The sequence below is a fragment of the Sapajus apella genome, unplaced genomic scaffold, assembly GCF_009761245.1.
Source record: "Sapajus apella isolate SASKATOON/1434 unplaced genomic scaffold, GSC_monkey_1.0 scaffold12, whole genome shotgun sequence".
Lineage (NCBI taxonomy): Eukaryota > Metazoa > Chordata > Mammalia > Primates > Cebidae > Sapajus > Sapajus apella.
Window position 1 is genome coordinate 26,142,910 of NW_022436952.1, and position 20,500 is coordinate 26,163,409.

General features: G+C 55.1%; 3 protein-coding genes across 9 annotated transcripts; 1 reads left to right on the forward strand and 2 right to left on the reverse strand.

Annotated features, from left to right (window-relative positions):
- The first annotated feature begins 975 nt into the window (after nucleotides 1–975).
- On the forward strand, nucleotides 976–3,442 carry SLC16A11 (solute carrier family 16 member 11). 3 transcript variants are annotated; one of them, XM_032280575.1, is made up of 5 exons: nucleotides 976–1,291; nucleotides 1,548–1,755; nucleotides 1,990–2,133; nucleotides 2,300–3,067; nucleotides 3,155–3,442. In XM_032280575.1, the coding sequence occupies exons 2-5, from the start codon at nucleotides 1,554–1,556 to the stop codon at nucleotides 3,382–3,384; spliced, it is 1,344 nt and encodes a 447-aa protein (XP_032136466.1). In that variant the 5' UTR covers nucleotides 976–1,291; nucleotides 1,548–1,553; the 3' UTR covers nucleotides 3,385–3,442. The 3 variants fall into 3 exon arrangements, with proteins under 3 accessions (XP_032136466.1, XP_032136465.1, XP_032136467.1); XM_032280574.1 differs by having other exon boundaries at nucleotides 1,048–1,755; XM_032280576.1 differs by lacking the exon at nucleotides 1,548–1,755 and having other exon boundaries at nucleotides 1,051–1,527.
- Nucleotides 3,443–4,303: 861 nt separating this feature from the next.
- Nucleotides 4,304–9,916, reverse strand: SLC16A13 (solute carrier family 16 member 13). 2 transcript variants are annotated; one of them, XM_032280578.1, is made up of 4 exons: nucleotides 8,352–9,915; nucleotides 8,064–8,207; nucleotides 5,983–6,720; nucleotides 4,306–4,941 (listed from the first exon to the last, which is right to left on the reverse strand). In XM_032280578.1, the coding sequence occupies exons 1-4, from the start codon at nucleotides 8,548–8,550 to the stop codon at nucleotides 4,745–4,747; spliced, it is 1,278 nt and encodes a 425-aa protein (XP_032136469.1). In that variant the 5' UTR covers nucleotides 8,551–9,915; the 3' UTR covers nucleotides 4,306–4,744. The 2 variants fall into 2 exon arrangements, with proteins under 2 accessions (XP_032136468.1, XP_032136469.1); XM_032280577.1 differs by having other exon boundaries at nucleotides 4,304–4,941; nucleotides 8,064–9,916.
- A 1,584-nt stretch (nucleotides 9,917–11,500) lies between these two features.
- BCL6B (BCL6B transcription repressor) lies at nucleotides 11,501–19,422 on the reverse strand. 4 transcript variants are annotated; one of them, XM_032280583.1, is made up of 9 exons: nucleotides 19,115–19,422; nucleotides 18,576–18,766; nucleotides 18,116–18,337; nucleotides 17,656–18,009; nucleotides 17,198–17,325; nucleotides 15,795–15,959; nucleotides 15,581–15,711; nucleotides 15,326–15,463; nucleotides 11,501–12,645 (listed from the first exon to the last, which is right to left on the reverse strand). In XM_032280583.1, exons 2-9 carry the CDS (start codon nucleotides 18,752–18,754, stop codon nucleotides 12,628–12,630), a joined length of 1,335 nt encoding a protein of 444 aa, XP_032136474.1. In that variant the 5' UTR covers nucleotides 18,755–18,766; nucleotides 19,115–19,422; the 3' UTR covers nucleotides 11,501–12,627. The 4 variants fall into 4 exon arrangements, with proteins under 4 accessions (XP_032136474.1, XP_032136471.1, XP_032136470.1 ...); XM_032280580.1 differs by lacking the exon at nucleotides 11,501–12,645 and adding an exon at nucleotides 12,828–14,908 and having other exon boundaries at nucleotides 19,146–19,419; XM_032280579.1 differs by lacking the exon at nucleotides 11,501–12,645 and adding an exon at nucleotides 12,828–14,908 and having other exon boundaries at nucleotides 19,115–19,419.
- Nucleotides 19,423–20,500: the final 1,078 nt, after the last annotated feature.

A 20,500-nucleotide genomic window follows, 5' to 3' on the forward strand; every position in this document is an offset into this window, starting at 1 on the left:
GGGGAACATCAAAGTAGACATGGGATGTGACCACTGAAGCACAGCACCACACAGATGCATGGCAGAGGGCTTAAAGCGGCTTGCCTTAGGGTCATTTCTTTCACAACGTCGCCCCAGGTTCACACTTCCAACCTGAGAGGCATGAGTAAAAGAATTCAAATCACCTATGAATAACTAATAACTACTACAATTATATTTTTAGTTACTTTCTTCTTCATTATTTAGATGGAAATAGGCTGAGGCTTGTGGCTTCTGCCTCGGCGTTTACCGTTTCCGGGATCTCCTCCCTACAGACACCTTCGTAGGGTCAAGGTGGAAGGATAGCATGTGTAAACAGTGCCTGGCACATTGCAGGTCCTCACATTGAGGGAGTCCTGTTTCATCCCTCTGTCCTTGAGGGCCTGTCATTTTTATTTTATTTATATTTATTTATTTATTTTTGAGAGGTAATCTCTGTCACCCAGGCTGGAATGCAGGGTGCAATTTCGGCTAACTGCAACCTCTGCCTCCCGGGTTCAGGCAATTCCCCTGCCTCAGCCTCCCAAGTAGCTGGGACTACAGGCATGCACTAAGACGCCTGGCTAATTTTTATTTTATTTTTTTATTTTTAGTAGAGAAGGGATTTCACCATGTTGGCCACCCTGATCTCGAGCTCCTGACCTTAGGTGATCCACCTACCTCAGCCTCCCAAAGTGCTGGGATTACAGGCGTAAGCCACTGCACCTGGCCTGGGGGCCTGCTATTTTAAGCACAGAGCAGGCACGCAGTGGAGGTCTATGATTTGATATCGAGATTTACCTGGTCCTCAGCAACGTTCTTGAGAACAAAACTACTCATCCCCTCAGGCTTTTGGGACCACTTCTATTTCCACGCGTTGGCGGTGGACCCCGGGATCGCTGGCATTTGCAATCCACGAGTCTCCCCTGTGCGCAGCAGGAGGCAGGTGCATGGGTGTGGGCAGGGCCCCGAGGCATTCATTCCTCGTGGCTCCCTCCCCGGAGCTCCGGGTTGTGTGCGTACATAATTCAATCCCCGTGGGACTGGAGTCTGGCCTCACCTGCGGCTTGGCGGATTGGCTGTCACAGCTCTCCCCCGCCCTCCATACCCCCCGCGTCCCAGGTGGCTCAGGCCCCCGGGTGATTTCTGTTTACCAAGAGAGCTTGTCCAAGTTGGGCTCCATCTCTGCCCTAGCTCCCCTTTGGGGCCCCCGCCCTCCTGGGAAGTGGAGAGAAAGCCGGGCCCAGCCATTCCTCGCCCTTCCCCTCCCTGCACCACCCCCCGGAGAGGTCGGGTAAGGGGGACGAGTGTGTGTGGGACTGGGAGCCCTAGGCCTGGGGGATCTGGCTGTCCTCATCCCGGTGCGTCGCGCGGACCCGGGAGTTCCAGCCGGCGGACTGGCTCCGACTCCCTCCGCCCCGCGCCGTCGCTCTCGGGGTGACGGGCCCACCCCGGAGGAGCAGCCAGAGGCTGGATCTCAGGGATGCCAGCTCCCCAGCGAAAGCACAGGCGTGGAGGCTTCTCTCACAGGTGTTTCCACACCCCCGCAGACGGCGATGACCCCCCAGCCCGCCGGACCCCCGGACGGGGGCTGGGGCTGGGTGGTGGTGGCCGCAGCCTTCGCGGTGAACGGGCTGTCCTACGGGCTGCTGCGCTCGCTGGGCCTGGCCTTCCCTGACCTTGCCGAACACTTTGACCGAAGTGCCCAGGACACTGCGTGGATCAGCGCCCTGGCCCTGGCGGTGCAGCAGGCAGCCAGTGAGGGGGGCCCTGAGGCGGGAGACGGGAACGGGGTGGAGAGGCTGCGAGTGGAGGGATAGGAGACCCACCTGATTATCCAACAACCTGAGAAAGGGCTACCGGCTCCAGAAAAGAGTGCACCTTTAGGTCCAGGAGAGGAATCATTAGTTCGAGGGAGGCAAACAGCCAATGAGAAGTGTTAGAGTTTGGGGGCCCAGGGGCGTGTCTTCCATTGATCCCGCCCCCTTCCAGGCCCCGTGGGCAGCGCCCTGAGCACGCGCTGGGGGGCCCGCCGGGTGGTGATGGTTGGCGGTGTCCTCGCCTCGCTGGGCTTTGTCTTCTCGGCTTTCGCCCGCAGTCTGCTGCACCTCTACCTCGGCTTTGGCCTCGTCGCTGGTGAGGGAAGTGGGGTACCCGCGTCATTCGGGGTGAAGGTGGGGACCGGAGCTTGTTGGGACCTGGGGTAGTGAACGAGGTGGGGTGCCTGGTGTGGAGGGCGGGGCTGGGAATGCTGGGGCGGGTATCCCCCGGGCCAGCCTCATCCCCTCCCATTCATTCGCAGGCTCTGGCTGGGCCCTGGCGTTCGCCCCTGCTCTGGGCACCCTCTCCCGATACTTCTCCCGCCGTCGAGTCTTGGCGGTGGGGCTGGCACTCACCGGCAACGGGGCCTCTTCGCTGCTCCTGGCGCCCGCCTTGCAGCTTCTCCTCGATACTTTCGGCTGGCGGGGCGCTCTGCTCCTCCTCGGCGCGATCACCCTCCACCTCACCCCCTGTGGTGCCCTGCTGCTACCCCTGGCCCTTCCTGGAGACCCCCCAGCCCCACCGCGTAGCCCCCTAGCTGCCTTTGGCCTGGGTCTCTTCACACGCCGGGCCTTCTCAATCTTTGCTCTAGGCACAGTCCTGATTGGGGGCGGGTACTACGTTCCTTACGCTCACTTGGCCCCCCACGCTTTAGATCGGGGCCTAGGGGGATACGGAGCAGCGCTGGTGGTGACCGTGGCTGCGGTGGGGGATGCGGGTGCCCGGCTAGCCTGCGGCTGGCTGGCAGACCAAGGCTGGGTGCCTCTCCCGCGGCTGCTGGCCGTGTCCGGGGCTCTGACAGGGCTGGGGCTGTGGGCGGTGGGACTGGTGCCTGTGGTGGGGGGAGAAGAGGGCTGGGGGGGTCCCCTGCTGGTCGCAGCTGTGGCCTATGGGCTGAGCGCTGGGAGTTATGCCCCGCTGGTTTTCGGTGTCCTCCCTGGGCTGGTGGGCATCGAAGGTATGGTGCAGGCCACCGGGCTGGTGATGATGCTGATGAGCCTCGGGGGGCTCCTGGGCCCTCCCCTGTCAGGTAAGGACCTGAGCCCGTAGATCCACTTACAACTATCCTCCGTCCCTGGGCTTCAAGGCTTCTGAATTCCTTTACTCATCCTCCTAGGCTTCCTAAGGGATGAGACAGGAGACTTCACCACCTCTTTCCTGGTGAGTGGCTCTTTGATCCTCTTCGGCAGCTTCATCTACACAGGGTTGCCCAGGACGCTGCCTTCCTGTGGTCCAGCCTCCCCTCCAGCCAGGCCTCCCCCAGAGAGTGGGGAGCTGCTTCCCACTCCCCAGGTTGTCTTACTTTCCCCGGGAGGCCCTCACCCCACTCTGGATACCACTTGTTGATTATTTTATTGTTTGAGCCCCTCTCCCAATAAAGAATTTTTATCCGGTTTTCCTGAAACCTCCAACTGTTCACCAACCTAGGACCCTGAAAACATTCTACTTAAAACAGCCAGAAAGGCTGGTTCAAAGGAAAAGGCTCCCAGAAGGCCCTGGGGATGAAGAAGGGTTACTGTCTGTCCAGCCAACCCCTTTTTCTTTGCCCAAGTCCTCGCTGTAATAGGGAAGCTTTGAGAAGTTGTCTGCCAGCCAGTTTCAGTTTGTTCCTGGGGCTGGGGGTAGGTTGCTCGTGGGTGCTATCTGCCTCATCTTCATGTTTCTTACTCTACTACCCAGACCTCCCAGACTGACTCTCCCCTGCATTTCAATCTCCTTCCTCTTCTTGCTCTGTCACCCAGGCTGGAGTAAAGTGGCGCGATCTCGGCTCACTGCATCCTCTGCCTCCGGGGTCCAGCGATTCTCCTGCCTCAGCCTCCTGGGTAGCTGAGATTATAGGCGTGTGCCACCACACCTGGCTAATTTTTGTATTTTCAGTAGAGAAACGGTTTCTCCATGTTGGCCACGTTGGTCTCGAACTCCTGGCCTCAGGTGATCTGCCTGTCTCTGCCTCCCAAAGTGCTGGGATTATAAGCGTGAGCCATCAAGCCCAGCCTCAATCTCCTTCTATGGGCCTGAGGGAAGTACAAGAATCCTAGGCCCAGACTTCAGCTTTATCTGCACTTTCCAAAGCTATCTGCACATCTATACCCTGTGTCCTCAGCATTTTCTCAATTTCTTTTCTAAGCCACAAGGATAATAGGGAAGAGAGAGGTATGCAGTGTGCAGGACAGCGGAGTCCAGGGGTTAAAATGCCTTGGGTCATCAGAGCTCCTGGGTACGCTCCCCCACTCCCAGGCATGACTCCATTCAGCCAGCCCAAGCATATGGGCCCCAGCTCATTTTGAGTTGTGATTATTATCTAATTTTCCTATTTGATTTTATCTCAAAGGGACATTCTTGTTTCCCAAACATGAGTGTTCCGAGAAGAAACTTAGGAGGCAACACTAGAGTTGGCATACAAAACATAAGTCTCTTGGCCTTTGATTTTCACAGTTGATTCACAGCCCAGTGAAGCAGGGACTCCTGGATGTTTAAAAACTTCTGGGTCCTTTAGAAAAGGTTAGGAGAGTAAAAGAGGAGAAATAAGAGTCCTCAAGAAAATACAAGAAAGGGTTGGCACACACTTTGCAGGAGCCCCAGGCCTGCTCTAGGGGGGAGGCAGATCAAGGATCTTAAGGCACTGTGGTTGTGTGGAGGCCAAGACTTGGCAACAGAAGACCTGGAGCTGTCACACTCTGACTTTCTGGGCCTGACTCCGTGAAGTTCAGTCCTCTTCCAGCCCTTCCTTGGGCAGGGGAACTTTAGTATCCAGTGCTTCTGTTACAAGGTCCTGGGGCCTGGAAGTAGCAGCTGAGAAGCAGAAGTGGGGCAGGGTGATAAGAACTCCACTCCCTGAAAGAAGGAAGGCTCCAGCCACCACAAAAGAAGCCGTGTAGTTGCCTGTCACATCCCGGAGATAGCCTAGGTCCAAGAGAGAAAAACAGATACACATGGGTGATCTGTTCGCTGGGGCTGATATCAAGCTCAAACATTTTTGGGTGGAGGGAAGACTTATCATCTCAGAGGAGTTGGAACTCCCATGGAATAGTTGGATAAACTTGAGAACTCTGGTTTCCCAAAAGGGCCTCAAAAGTTAATTACCTCCCTGCCTTCAGAAAGGACCTCCAAACCAGCCTGCAGGTATCTGGAGATCCAGATGGAATCAGGCATACTTGTGGCTTTCTTTCTGCCAACTGTAGCCTTTCTAAACTTTCAGTTAATAGCTAAGAGGAGATAAGGGTCTGAAAGTTCTGGCACTCTGAGCCAGCAGAACTTTGACCAGGTGCCTCAGACACCTGGTTTAGGGCCTAGTGGGCCCAAGGTCAGGGTAGACACTGGAATGCTACATCTATGTCTGGCCAGGTTCTGCCAGGTCTTCTGAAAACCCAAGGTGTAAGAGCCCTGCCAAGGGTACACTTAGTTTCTCTTTGTCTTTGCACTCAGACTTTCTCGGCCCCATGTTCTTTGCCCCTTGGACCTATTTCAGGGATGCTATGGTTGGCCACGCAGGCTGTGTACCGTACTGCACCAGAGTACAATATTTACGTACACTGTAATGAGAATAGTAGCCTCCCCAGCTGGGTGCGGTGGCTCATGCCTGTAATCCCAACTAATCCTAGCACTTTGGGAGGCTGAGGTGGATAGATCACCTGAGGCCAGGAGTTTGAGACCAGCCAGGCCAACATGGCGAAACCCTGTCTCTACTAAAAATACAAAAACTAGCTGGGTGCGGTGGTGCAAGCCTGTAATCCCAGCTACTCAGGAGGCTGAGGCAGGAGAATCGCTTGAACCAAGGAGGTGGAGGTTGCAGTGAGTTAAGATCACGGCCCTGCACTCCAGCCTGGGCAACAGAGCAAGACTCCATTGCAAAAAAAAAAAAAAAAAAAAAAACAACCAAAAAAATAGGCTCCCCCAGCTGTGCAACATGCAGCCTTGATCCCCTAGGAACCCCATTCCACTTACCCGATAGAGGAGCTCCCAGCAGCCCCCCGATGCTCTCTATCATCTGCAACAGCCCCAGGCCACAGTAAATCCTTCTAGTCCCTACTAGTTCAGGCAGCACGGAGAAGGCCAGTGGGGCCAGCGCCCCTGATGTGAAGCCGTAGGCCACAGCCAGGGCCACCAGGGCTGTGGGAGCCCGAGCTATAGGGAACAGGGCTAGTAACACCCCAGTCAGGGTGGTCCAGAGCATCAGGAGTCGTGTCACGGGCCCTGGGACTGCGTCTCCTAGCCATCCAGAGGCCACACGCCCCACGAGGTCAGAAATAGCAGCAACTGAGAGTAGGAAGGCAGCAGGCAGTGGGTCCCAATCCAGGTCCTGGAGATGGGCCACCAAGTGGAGGTAGGGAATGAAGTAGCCAGTGTTGATCAGGGTGAGGGCAACAGTGTAACGGAGGAAGGGGCCATGATGGAGGAGGGAGGTGAGTTGGGCCCTGGGACCACCCATAGCAGGGTCCTCAGCCAGGGAGGGTGGCCGGAGGAGAGCACCACAGGCCACCAGGTGGAGGGAGATGGCAGACACCAGCAGTAGGGACCCCCGCCAGGCATAGCGGCTGAGCAGCCACTGGAAAAGGGGGGCAAATGCGAAGGAGGAGAGGCCCACGCCTGTCAGTGCCAGCCCGGTGGCCAGGGATCGACGGCGAGAGAAGTAAGAGGACAGGCAGGCCAGGGTTGGAGCGAAGGTCAAGGCCCAGCCAGATCCTGTCAAAAAGGAAGAAGTGGGGTTAGGGACTTTTTTTTTTTTTTCTAAATTTTTTGTGAGATGGAGTCTCACTCTGCTGCCCAGGCTGGAGTGCAGTGGCACGATCTTGGCTCACTGCAACCTCTGCCTCCTGGGTTCAAGGAGTTCTCCTGTCTCAGCCTTCCAAGCAGATGGGATTACAGGCACATGCCACCACACCCAGCTAATTTTTTGTATTTTTTTAGTGGAGACGGGGTTTCACCATATCGGCCAGGCTGCTCTCAAACTCGTGATCTCATGATCCACTCGCCTCGGCCTCCCAAAGTGCTCACCGGCATGAGCCACTGTTCCGGTCGGGGTTAGGGACTCTTAGGAAGCTCAGGTCACGCAGTAATCCCCACATTGCCCAGCAGCAGAATGTAGTACTTAACTTGGCATCCCACAGACCTGAGATACAGTCTTGGTTTGGACACTTTCTAGCTGTGTAACCTTGTATTTTACTTGACACCCCCAGCCTCAACCTTCACAACTGCAAAATGTAATAATACGCTTTTTGGGATTGTGAGGATTAGAGACAGAGTCTGTAAGGTAACTAGCACCAAACTTTGGAGTTAGACCTGGGCTCTACCATTTCTGGCGGTGTAACCTTCATTTGCCAAGTTGTATAAGCTTTAAAGCGTTTCCTCAGCTGTAAATAGAATAACGATGTCGATTTCACAGTCACAGTACCTAGCGCCATTTTATAGTAATTCTTCCGTTTACACTCCAGTCCAACTAGCCCTGGGCTTGTAAATTGGTTTCATTTTTTTTCTTTTTCTTTTTTTGAGATGGAGTCTCGCTCTGCTGCCCAGACTGGAGTGCAGTGGTGCAATCCCAGCTCACTGCAACCTCCACCTCCCGGGTTCAAGGGATTCTTCTTTCTAAGTTTCCCCAGTAGCTGAGATTACAGGCATGTGCCACCACGCTCAGCTTTTTGTATTTTTAGTAGAGACAGGGTTTCACCATGTTGGCCAAGCTGGTCTGGAACTCCTGACCTTAAGGGACCCGCCTGCCTCAGCCTCCCAAAGTGCTGGGATTACAGGCGTGAGCCACCACGCTTGGCCGGTTTTCGTCATCTTTGAATTTCCTAATTCCTCACCATGTTTGTCGGTTTAGCAACCGGCCAGATTTCATCATCTTTGAATTTCCTAGTTCCTCACCACGTTTGTAGGTTTAGTCATTCCTTTTAAGATTTGCCTTCTGGGCACAGGTGCTAGCTAAACTTTCCCTCAGCTTCTCCCTGAACCTTTTGGAAGAAGCAGGAAGGAGGTGACCAACCAACCATCTAAGCATTTGACTTTTCTGCCCTTGTGCAGGCTCTCACCTGACAGCAACCCAATACTCAGGTATAGGTGGGTCAAGGAGGTAGCAAAAGAGGCGAGCAGCATCCCCAGCGCAGCCAAGACGCCTCCAGTCATCACCACCGGTCTGGGCCCAAACTTCGTGCTCAGGGCACTGCCTACCGGGCCTGAGGAAGTGGAAGGGGCGCTGCGAGAAGATCTCGGGCGTCTCCCCGCTTGCATCTCCCACCCCTCGCCTTCCCCTTTCCGGTCACCGCATTCCCTCTCCCTTCCGAGGGTCGAAGTCCGCCAGATCCAGGCACAGCACTCACTCCCAAATTGCTGCACCGCGATTCCTATGGAGGCGATCCAGGAGACGCGCGATGCTTGCTCCTCAAACGCCGCCACAAACTCCACGAAGAAGACCCCAAAGGAGCGGAGCACGCCGAACACCAGCGCCGACTGGAAAAATGCCGAGAGCACCACCATCCAGCCCCAGCCCCCGTCGGGGGGCTCCGCCTCACGCACCATCTGGGCGGTAACAGGGCTGCTTGCTACCCAGAGCCTCTGCGGGAGCCGGGTTCTGGACGCCGCACCTCTGCACACCCACCCACGCAGCCAGGTGGCTCGGGGCCGAGAGGGTGTGGAAAGGCGGGTAGAGAGGAAGGACCCGACGAGGCGGCGAGAGGCCCATGCACCTTTTCCCAAATGGGGGCGATGTACGACTGAAGACCAGGCCCGCGCTGGATAGGCCGTAGGCTCCCGGGGGCGTGGTTCCTCAGCCTCGGAGCTGAGCTAGTCCAGGCTGGGGCCGGATCGATCCCGGCTCAATGTTTGGCTGGGAGCCAGAGGGCAGAACTGCATTTGGGCCACACCCCTGGGGCGCGCCGGTCTCCATGTGGAAGATCTATTTTATCTCTGGGGTGTCGGCGCCGGGCCACACAGGCCAACATCCAGGTCCAGAGCTAGCCAATCAGGACGCGGGCTCCCGGGCAGGGCGGGATTTAGGCTTTGTTGGGACCCGCGCAGTGAAAGGGCGCATGCGTAAGAAGGGGAGTTAGGAGGCAGACTAGATTGGGCCCCACGTGACGCGGGGACTGCCAGGAAGCTCCCGGGGTGCTTCCGTCTCCTCTTCCCCTAGCGAGCCAACTAATCCTCATTTCAGCACTCAGACCACACGGAAGGGTTAGTGGTGGGTAAACCGCTTCTGGAGAGGAACGCACTGTCTTGCTTTAATGAGGTGTTCCTGAATTGCAAGGCCCTGTTGGGGGTAGGGGAGGGGTTATGAGATGAGACTCAAACGGAGTATCTGTCCGAGCGCCTGAAGCTACTAACGCGCAGCCCTGTCCAGGCGGATCTAGAGGCCTGGGTCCCTGAGAAGTTCAAAGGCTAAGGGAAGAGAGAAGGGGAATCAGTTGGACTCCCAGCGTTCATTTCTGTAGTGGGAAGTCGTTCCTGTCCTTCTGTTCCCACTAACAGGAAACCTACAGGTCACAGAGACCAAAAATAACTGAGGAGAGGAAGGGCGGCTGTAAGCTCACACAGGGTCCTGCCGACACCACCTACTTCTTCCTCACTGGCGCTGGAACTTTTTCCTCTGCCCTCTAGTAACAGTCACTTCCTAACCACCTTTTTTGATCTCATGGTGGGATAGACTAAAGAGACAAACTATGACCCTGGCCACTGGAGCAGTCAGCTCTCTCCTACCCAACTGGTCCTCAGGCCCCTGGCCAACATCGCCTCCCCCGCCCCGCAGTCCTTCCCATTCTCCATAACACCAATGACTTGGATTTCCTCTTCCTTCATTATAAGCCAAGCTTCCTAGGCACGTGCCTGTAGTCTTCCAGGTACTCAGGAGGCTGAGGCAGGAAAATCACTTGAACCCGGGAGGCAGAGGTTGCAGTGAGCCGAGATTGTGCCACTGCACTCCAGCCTGGGTGACAGACAGCGCTAGATTCCGTCTCAAAAAAAAAAAAAGAAAAGAAAGAAATATGGAAGTAAAAGCCATTTTGATGAGGTTTCAAATGGGACTGAAGAGCAAGGTATTGAAAACTAGAGTAAAGGCCATCCTTGTTATGAACTGGCAAAGATCTTGGCTGAACTGTGTCCATGCCCGAGGGCTTTATGGAAGGCTGAACTTGGGAGTGATGAACTAGGGTATCTGGCAGGCAGAAGAAATTTCTAACCAGCCAAACGCTGAGGCTGTTGTGTGGTTTCTTCTAACTGCTTATAGTGATCTCATAGAAGAGAAACAGAGTGGAAAAATTTGGAAAATTCTTGGCCTGGCCACGTGGTAGAGACTGAAAGAGCATTTTCAGGAGATGAATCCAAGGGTGTGGCTAAGCCACTGCTTGTCAAAGAAAAAGATTAACATGGCTGAAAGGGAGCCAGGTGCTATTCCTCAAGAAAATGAAGAAAGTCCCTGAAGTCATTTCAGAGATATTTGAGGCTGGCCCTCCCATCACAGGCCCAGAGGCCTTGGAGGACAGAGGGTTTCAGGAGACAGACCCTCCATGGGCTCCACCGCCCAGGGCTACCTCAGGACTCTGCACCCCATGCCCCGGTGTAACACTCTGTGGCCCACCTAGCCTGGTGGGGGCTTAAGTGGCCCCAGGTGTTGCTTGTATTGAAGCTCCAGAAGGTGCAAATCATAGACCTTGGCTGCATCCTTGTGGTGCTAATTCTGCAGTCTTGCAGAATGTAAGAGCTGTGAAGGCTTGGCAGCCTCCACACAGATTTCAAAGGATGTTGTTCAAAGCCTAGGGGGCCAGGCAGAGACTTGTCACAGGGGCAGAGCCGCTGGAGAGTGCCCCCACCAGAGCAATGACCAACAGAAATGTGATAGTGAAGTTGCCTCAGAGAGTCCCTGCCAGGACAATGCCTATTAGAATTGTGGAAGTGAGGTCACTGCAGAGTCCTCACTGGGGTAATCCCTGGTGGAGCCATCGGACCAAGGCCAGTGCACGGAGTCCTCAGTAGGGCAATGCCCAGTGGAGCTGTGGGAGCAGGACCACCACCAGGCCCCCAGAACTTCGGAGTCACAGGCAGTAGGCAGTCCCAGGAAAGCTTCAGGCACCAGACTCCAGCCCTCTCACCAAAGTTATAGGGGCTGGGTTGCTTAAGGCCTTGGGGATCCAACCTCCACCCTGTGTCAGAAGATACCACATGTAGCCAAAAAAGATTATTCTCTACCTTTAAAATATAATGTTGACTGGGCGCAGTGGCTCACACTTGTAATCCCAGCACTTTAGGAGGCTGAGGAGGGCAAATCACGAGGTCAGGAGTTTGAGACCAGCCTGGCCAACACAGTGAAACCCCATCTCTACTAAAAATACAAAAATTAGTTGGGTGTGGTGGCAGGCACCTCTAATACCAGCTAATTGGGAGGCTGAGGCAGAAGCATCGCTTGAACCCGGGAGGCGGATGTTGCAGTGAGCCGAGATTGTTCCACTGCACTCCAGCCTGGGTGACAAGCGAGACTCAAGCCCCCGGCACCCCCGGCAAAAAAGATGTAATGTTGGCTCTGCTGGGTTTCAGACTTTCTTGGGGGCCTATTTCTCCCTTCTGGAATAGGAATGTGTACACTATGCCTGTTCCCATCATTGTATCTTGGAAGCAGATAACTGGTTTTGATTTCACTAACTCACAGATGAGACTTTGATGCTGCAGTGAGTTAAGACTTTGGGATTATGGGGATGGAATGAATGTATGTGAGGACAGGAGTTTTGGGGGCCCAGGGGCAGAATGCTATGGTTTGTATGTCTCCTCCAGAAATTCATAGGTAAACTTTTAGTCCTCAACATGACAGTATTGAGAGCTGGGGCTTTTAAGAGATGACTGGCTCCTGAGGGCTCTGCCATTCATGGATGATGGGTTATCATGGGAAGGGAACTGGTGGCTTTACAGGAAGATGAAGAGAGACCTGAGCTGGCAGTGTTTGCATACTTGCCACCCCCCATGTGATACCCCGTGCTGCAGAGAGCCCCCACCAACTGGAAGACCATCACCAGATGTGGCCACTGGACCCTGGGCAAAATTTTCAGTGTCCGTAACTGTAAGAAATACATTCCTTTTCTTTATAAATTGCTCAGCTTCAGGTATTCTGTAATAAGCAACAGAAAATGGACTAAGACAACCACAACCTTTCAGTGTTGGAGGGAGTTGCAGAGATTATGTTAACTGACTTTTCACAGATGAGGAATTGGAAGGCCCAGACGGAGGTGGGCCATTGGAAGGTTCACCTCTGCCCATGGGGCAGAACAGAGATATGCACCCAGCAACACAAAGGACAGGGGAAAGGGTGGGAGATGCATGCACTGGACCCGGGATAGATTCAGGATCCCCTTGCTGGGGGAGGGTGGGCTGGCATGTTGGTTCTAACTCAGCCTTCTCAGTGCCACCTCCAGCCCCTGTGGTCCTTAAGGGACCCAAATCCTAGTCCTTTTCGTTGGTGGTGGAGGCATGTCCCGAGTATTAAGATCCCCCTCACAGATGCATGCCCCAGCCTCTTGGTATTATTAGCGGCTTCCTGGTTTCTCCCTGCCGCCTCCACACCTCAGGCAGGAAGTGACTTCAGAGTGGCAGGATGCAGGTGGCTCCGGCGAAACTTCATGAAGTCACTGGTTCCTACACAATGAGCAGGAAGGCAAGGGCAGGGAAGGGGACAACGAGGACTATTTCAGATGTCTGGTGGAAAGGGACAGGGGAATGGTACAGAATCCAAGATGTTATCCAGGAGGAAGAGCTCTCTTCCCTTGTCCTTAAGCCCCCCTCCACCCCCTCACCAGGCAAGAACCCAGGACACAGCAGGCAGCACAGAAAGGCTTCTTTATTCCATCCAATCTGCTAAATAGAAACCATGGTTCCTTCTTACATACTCTTCTACCTTCCCTTCTTCCTTCTTTAATTCTGCAATGGAGGCCACAGGTGGAGGGTTATTCCCTTAGGGATACCAGAGCAGCTTTCTCACTAGTCCCCAGGTGATAGCCACTAGTACTGACTTATCGTTTAAGTTCTACCCCGAAAATTCAAAAGTGCTTCTTACTTTCCACCCATGTCCCATAATCAAATAGGCCCCAGGGCAGCTAGGGGCAGAACTATAAATCCAGGCTTCAGGGCATCTTCTAACATTTCAGAGACTCCACCCATTCAAGAGACAATCCCATTCCTAACTTTCTACCTACCTGGCCTACACCAGAAACTGCACCCCTCAGCCAACCCCTTAATCCTACCTGATACTCGGTCAACTAGAACAGGCCTTTGGCCTATCAGCTAGTCAATCTTTTAAATCTGTAATGCCAACAATAATCTCAACCAAACTAAAGCAAACCCAGAATGGAACTCAGCCCCTTTTCTTTTCCTATGGAAGGTTCTAATGCATTCACTGGTTCCGGACAGGAATGCAGTGATGGGAAGACCAGGTCACAGACCCAGCTTTTCTAAGGTAAGGTTACAAAGCACCGTCACTTTCTGGAGGCAAAGAAGGTTCTGGCATCTGGACACTTGCCAGAAGATGTCCAAAACCCAGTAAAGGAAGAAGGGGTTCAACTCAGTAGAGAGAACCCCAATTAACATTCAAACCCAGATGCCTCCATAGTATAGGCTGGGTCAAGACTCTTTACCATCTAATCAAGGTAAAGAGTTTCATGATTCTTCCCTAGGTCATAACATTCATAGAGAGTGTACAGAGTCAGAAAAGGTCACATCATCTCTGATAAGGAATTTCTGATCCCTCCCCCATGGAGCGATCGACTCAGTGCTAAGAACAGGCCCCCTGTGGGAGGAAGACGGGCTCAACTTAAGCCCTGCTGGGCCTCTACCATTATAGATGGATACAGCAGCGCCAAACCCAAGTGCCCAGATTAATCGGACATTTTAGCTTCTGGACCAACTTGCAGAAAAAACTGCCGGCCCCTACCTGGAGTGATACGGAATCCCCCGCACCCACAGCCTCTAGGACGCATTTATTATTACCTCCATTTTAAGCTCAACATAATGGTTCCTATCACTCTTGAAGAACAGAGACATGTCTACATCCATTTCTAGCCTGCTAGAGAACCTACAACATCCAGAATACCAGAGAGGGTTCCTGACCCAATTCCACAATCCCACGTGCTCCCAGAGCTGCTGTAGAACAAATAAAGGTTCCAGACCTAGAATTAGAGGGGCAGGACACAGAGAACCCCTTTTTCCATTTTAAACAAACTAACAAGCAAACAAACAGGAGAAAGAACAATTCTAAAGATAAAAGTTATGAGGGAAATAATATAAAACACCCAAGCCAAAGGAGCAAGCCGAGGGCTAGTAATCTCTGCCAGCAGAGCTGTGACCTCATCTTGTGTTCCAGGTCACTTTTGATCACACTTGTGGAAGAGGGAAGTGGGAAATGGAATAGAATGAAGGTCCTGGTGCCACCCAAAGGCCTCAATAAATTATATTTACAGATAAACCGAATGCAGTGGGGGCCACAGGTGGGGGGCTATTCCCTTAGGGAGACCAGAACTCCAGTCTCTCCCCTCGCCCAGCCTCTAGCTAGCTCTCTCCTCAGGAACAATCTGGCTCGTGGGGAAGAGGTTTTGACCAGCAAAACAGAGGCAGATCTAGCCAGGATCTGCCACCCCTGCTCTCCCCAGCGAGAAATTCAGATGGTGGCAATTTCTGATACCAAAGTGGCTTTGCACACCCCCATGCCCAAGCCTGATAGGGAAGCAAGGCCTGAGCCTGCAGCTTTCCCCCGCCACAGGAAGCAAGTGGGGTCTGGACCTGTGCTCAGCTAGGGCCCCCCAAGAATGTGGTAATGCACTTTGGTGTTGGTAGCAGCTCCGTGTTTCTGGCGCAGATGCAGCCGCAGTTGACTCTTGTGCCGGAAATGCAGGCCACAGGGGTCGCACTGTGGGAGGACAGCCAGGTCAGGGCCTGCCCCATCCACAACCACCTTTCAGGTATTGGGGGGGGGGGGTGCTGTTCAGCTCTCCCAGGAGGGAACTGTCCAGCGGAAGGGGAGCTCTTCGACTCTCACATCCTGCCAAATCCTCAGGTGTGGCTGAGGGTCCAGGCCCCACCTTATTTAGCAAAGGTTTTTCCACTTGTTAGCTCCTCTCTGAGAAAATGGCACCCAGCCGAGGATCGTCACTTCTATACCTGCCCACCCCTTTTCCCAGCCTCCACCCTTATGTGCTTGGACTCTTCCAGCCTCTGCCCATTTCTAAGAGATCTGGAGACAGCAAGGCCTGCACCTCTCGGAGCCCACCCCCAGGCAAAAGAGAGGTAATTCTAAGGCACTGAGCAGGCCAGGTTGGGTACCCACGTGGTAAGGCTTCTCGCCGGTGTGGATGCGAACGTGGCTCTTGAGGGTCTGTAGGTGGCGGAAGCGGGTCCCACAGGTAGGGCAAGGATAGGGCTTCTCCCCCGTGTGGATCAGCACGTGTGCCCGCAGATGTGCCACCTGGGAGGGCGGAGATTTCAAGTCATGTTTCTGGGAGAGACAAAAGAACCCTCCCTGTTGGCCCTCCCCACCTCTTGCAGGTTTGCCTTTGAAGCCGCTTGGAGGCTGGTTTCGTACCTGTACAAAGCGTGAGCCACACGTCTCACACTTATAGGGCTTCTCTCCCGAATGGATGCGGCTGTGCGTTTTCAGGTTTGCTGGCCGGTTAAAACGGGCTCCGCAGATTGAGCAGTGGTAAGGCTTTTCCCCTGGAGGCAGGGAAGATGGGAGGTCAGGCACTTTGCTCAAGGACAGCTGTGGGCTTGAATGCTAGGGCCCTCTCCTCCTCTACCTGTGTGCACTGTGCGGTGACTGGCCAGGTTGCCCTTGTAGCGGAAGGAAGACCGGCAGAGCTGACACTTATAGGGTTTGTCTTCATCCCCAGGAACCAAGGGGTCCAGCCCCGATGAGCACCCAGCCACAGCCTCACAGTTCTGGCAGCTGAAAAATTCACTTCCTGGCAAGGGGTGTGGGTAACAGCAACCATAGTAATTAATGAAGGCTGTCTAGGTACTAGTGAATCCTCAAGCCACATTGTAGCTTTCGTTTTCCCAATTATTATTAAGACTTCTGGGATTGGTTTAACTTGCTTGAGGCCAAATAAGAAGATAGTAAGATGAGCCAGATCTGACTCCATATCTGTCTGCCTCCAGAGTACTCAGCTAATTTCTTCAATAGCAGTGGTGGTGGCTGGGCGAGGTGGCTCACGCCTGTGATCCCAGCACTTTGGGAGGCTGAGGCACGTGGATCACGAACGAGGTCTAGAGATCAAGACCATCCTGGCCAACATGGAGAAACCCTGTCTCTACTAAAAATATAAAAATTAGCTAGGTGTAGTGGCGTGTGCCTGTAGTCCCAGCTACTCGGGAGGCTGAGGCAGGAGAATAGCTTGAACCCAGGAGGTGGAGGTTGCAGTGAGCGGAGACTGTGCCACTGCACTCCAGCCCGGCGAGAGAGTGAGACTCTGTCTCAAAAAAAAAAAAAAAAAAAAAAATAGTGGTGGTAGGTGGAGGCCCCTGCTAGTGGGAGGAGGTTTCTGTTTCTCCATTTTTCTTTTGAGACAGGGTCTTGCTATGTTGCCTATGCTGGAGTGCAGTGATGTGATCTTGGCTCACTGCAGTCTCCACTTCCTGGGTTCAAGCAATCCTTCCACTTCAGCCTCCTGAGTAGCTGGGACTACAGGTGTATACCACCATGCCTGGCTAATTTTTATTTTTATTTTTAGTAGAGACCAGGTCTTACCATATTGCCCAGGCTGGCCTCGAGCTCCTGGGTTCAAGTGATCCTCCTGCACTGGCCTCCCAAAGTGCAGGCATTACAGGCATTAGCCACCGTGCCTGGCTAAAATCTCCTCCTCACTTGTACCACTCTGGATGACAGCTTGCAAGACGGTCCCTGACAAGCTTTGGGCTGAACATTCAGCCCTGAAAGGGGATAGGCCAGAAATCCTCAAACTTTGCTACTCATTGGAAGCACTTGGGGAGCTTTAAAAAAATGCTGATGACTCATTCCCATGTCTAGATATTTCAATCTATGGAGCATGACCTGGGCGGTGGGAGTTTAAAAGCTTCCTAGGTGATTCTAATTTGTAGTAAAGTTTAGGAACCATTGGAATAGGCCTTTCTGGGGAGCTTTTTTGCTGCAAACTTGCCTGGAGCAGTCATGGGAGAAAAGGCAGGAAAGAAGTGCTCTTACCTGGTAAGAATGGACGAGCTCGCTCAGAGGGGGATCCAGAGGTCTCTTGAGCCTGGGGCGTGAGGAGGTGGGGGGTATTGGCTGGAGCCCCACATTTGAACTGCGCAGTGGCGGCAGTTGGAGAGAGCCTAGGCAGATGGCAAGGCCCAGAGGAAAGGGTTAAAAGAGATTGTATGGACAGTGTGAGTGGGCGGGGAGGTGGGGGAATCTCTCCTGGGAAATTTGGAGTCAAAGTCCTGCCCTCTGGAGGTGAGCCAATATTGACCAAAAAACTACGTACATTGTACTGCCAAAGTGCCACCCTGCTGGATAAACCTGGTCCCTGGCCAACTCCCTAAGGTGGGATAGTGTCTCTGAAACCCACCCTGTCTCCTTTCCTCCTGACCACGAAGGCCCAATGGCTCTGTCTCCTGGCTGAGGCCAGCTCTGACAAATCCTAGAGGTTCTAGACTCTGTACCTGCTCTGGGGACCAGGAATGGGTCCTTCTTCACTGCTGCTGCTGCTGCTGCTGGAGGCCTCATCTCCACTGGGGAGCCTGGCTTGGGGGCAAGGTTGACCAGAACTCCTCTCCCCTACCAGGCTCCTTGCTTGGGAGGCCTGAGAGTTTAGCACGATGTACTTGTACTTTTTCCAGTTGCAGGCCTTGGGGTCTGGGCTGGCTGGACTGGGGGGGCCTTGACGGCAGCTTCGAGATTCAGTAGGTGGGTCTGGGTGTCCTTCAGAGCGCCTGGGACTGCCTGGTGGAGGGGCTGTTGGGGGTGTCGGGGGTTCTGCTTCCAGAGGCCGCAGGGAGATGCCCAGAGGTTCATAGCTGGGGAAAGTGTGATCAATGTTAGTGCCATTTCCCAACCTCTGCCTTTGCCCTTAACACCTGGGGCACCACCTCACCTACAGAGAACGCCGACCCAGGCTCTCACCTGGCCTGGATGAAGCGGTGGCATGCCTGGACCACGTGCTCCATCTGCAAATAGGTGGCAGCGGCAAGGACTGCTGGTGCAGTGGCCGGAGAGAGGCGCAGGCGAGAAGTGTACATGAAGTCCAGGAGAGGGGCGAAGCCTCTGGCTTCGGGACCCCCGGGCAGAGAGAGCACGTCCACCCCGACTCCCGCACGGCCCCGGAAGATTGAATAGAAGAAGCCACTGGAAAGAGAGCAAATGGGTCTATTAGGGGCTGGGGAACCAAGGGAGGCACTAGCCGTTTTAGGAAGCCCCGCCCCCTGAAGAAGTTCCACCTCCTCACGATCATCCCGCCCCCAATTCTGGGACGCTCGGTCTCCAGCTTCTGGAAGACTTGGCTTCGGATTCCCTCTCAACGGCCGTCTGGCCCCGCCCCTTTCCCATTTGGCCCCGCCCCCGTCGCAGGCCCCACCCCTCTAACCTGCAGGCGATGAGAACTGCCTTGTGTGCCCGGAGGGGTTGCCCGCCAACCAGTAGCGTGACGTCAGTGAGGATCCCGCGCAGGCGCAGCTCGTTGAGGTTGCCCAGCACGTCGGAGGAGTGGCGAGTGAACTCGCGGACGTAGCCCAGCGCTCCCTCCGGGGCGGCGGGGGAACCCATAGCGACGCAGGCCTGCAGAGGCCGTGGAAAGTGCGCTGGATCCAGGCAGTCCTAAGACGCCTTCCCTCCTCTGTTTGCCTTTTCCTTCCGAGGTGCAGTTAGAGCCCGGGCCCCCAGCCCCTAGCCCCGGCACACGCAGCCTCCCTCCTAATTCTTCTTGCTCATTCTGCCCTCAACGACACCATCGCTACCTTGCCTCTTCCAGATCCCACAGCGCTTGGAGCCAGTTGAAGGTTCCACATCGCTGCGTCGTTGTTGAGCGTGGGTAATCCCGCGTCCAGCACCCTGGGTTCGACTCCCAGCGCCCCTCCAGCACCGCCACTTCCCTCTGCTCGCCTGCGTCCCAGCGTCCGACCCTACCTAGAGACCTCACGGCCTGCCGTCCACACACCTCCAAATCCCAGCCGAAGCTCCCTTCCCCGAACGACGGAATTCTGCGACTCCGGTCTAGTCCCCAGTCCCTAGTGTAGCCCAATTTCTGGGACTCAGGCTTGCTGCCATCCACAAGCCCCAACCCTCTTCGGGGACCCAGAAGTCTGGCTCCCTCAGTCTCTCGTTCTTACCCCCGTCCCGCAGGGGCCGCAACTTCTCTTCTTAAGGGGGGCGGGGTCTCTCTCCCCTCTTGGCCTCGGCTCCTTTATCTGGCCGGGATGTCGGGGGCGGGGGTGGAGGTGGGGTGAACGCCTGGGTCTGTATCCTTCCTTCCTCCCTCGCTCTCCAGATGGCAAGCCCAGGGCGGGGTCTCCGTCTCGAGGGCGGGACCTCAGAAACCAGGGGTGGTCGTAACGTAGGGGGGCTTGGGTCACTGCAGGTGGACACGAGGACGGGGATGTTGGAATTGGGGAGGGGGTTAGGGATATCGAGGTTGGAAATACGGGAGTCTGACTCGTCGGAAGGCCTGGGCCAGTGAAAATTGGTGTGTTGGCTTTTGGGAGGGTTTGCCAGGAGTCAACCTTGGTTGCAGGACAAAGTGCGTACAGCAACCCCCTCTCCCCCTCTTTTACTGGGTTAGGGGAGAAAAGAGGGAGCCCAACGAGACAGCAGGTTTGGGGAGGCGACAGTGGGCACCCGTGGGGTCTCAGACAGGGGAAGGGTGTGGTGTCAATGACAGGCTCCTCTACCCGGCCCTACAAAAAGGGGGGCTCTGGCCGGGCGGGGTAGGGAGAGAGCGGATATGATTTCTAGTTGGTTTCCTTCCATTGTCCTGCGACCGGACGGCTCCGCCAGCTGCTTCCCCTCGAGGAGGTGGGGAAAGCCCCGAGGTGGGGGCGGGAGGGCGAGAGACGCTCGGGAGACCTAGGCGTCCGGCCTCTCTCGCTCCCAACTCTTCCGAGTCCTTGTAGGGGACCCAGAGAGACAGACTCCCGCCCAAAGCCCGCTCGCTCTCCCCCAGTCCCCGCTCTCGAGGGCCTCGGGTACCCGCCCGTCGGCAGCGCTCGGAGACTGGCGGGACGCCGCGGTCCAGCGCGGCAAGTAGGCAAGGCTCGGCAATGTGCGGCTCCTTCCACGAGGGGGCGGCCGAGCACCGGCCTCGTCTCGCCCCTCGTCTCCACCCGGCCGGGGGTGCGCTCAGTCAGACCCGGGCGCAGGATCCATTCGGTTTGGTCGGCTGAAACCTTTAGCCTCCTCCCCTTTGCGCGGGTTTATTTTGCACCTCTGTCTCCTAGGAGGGGACTAGGGTTGGGCGGAGGGAGTTAGAGTTAGGAGACCGAGGGGACTGTTCCCTTAGGCTGGGGTTCCTACCCG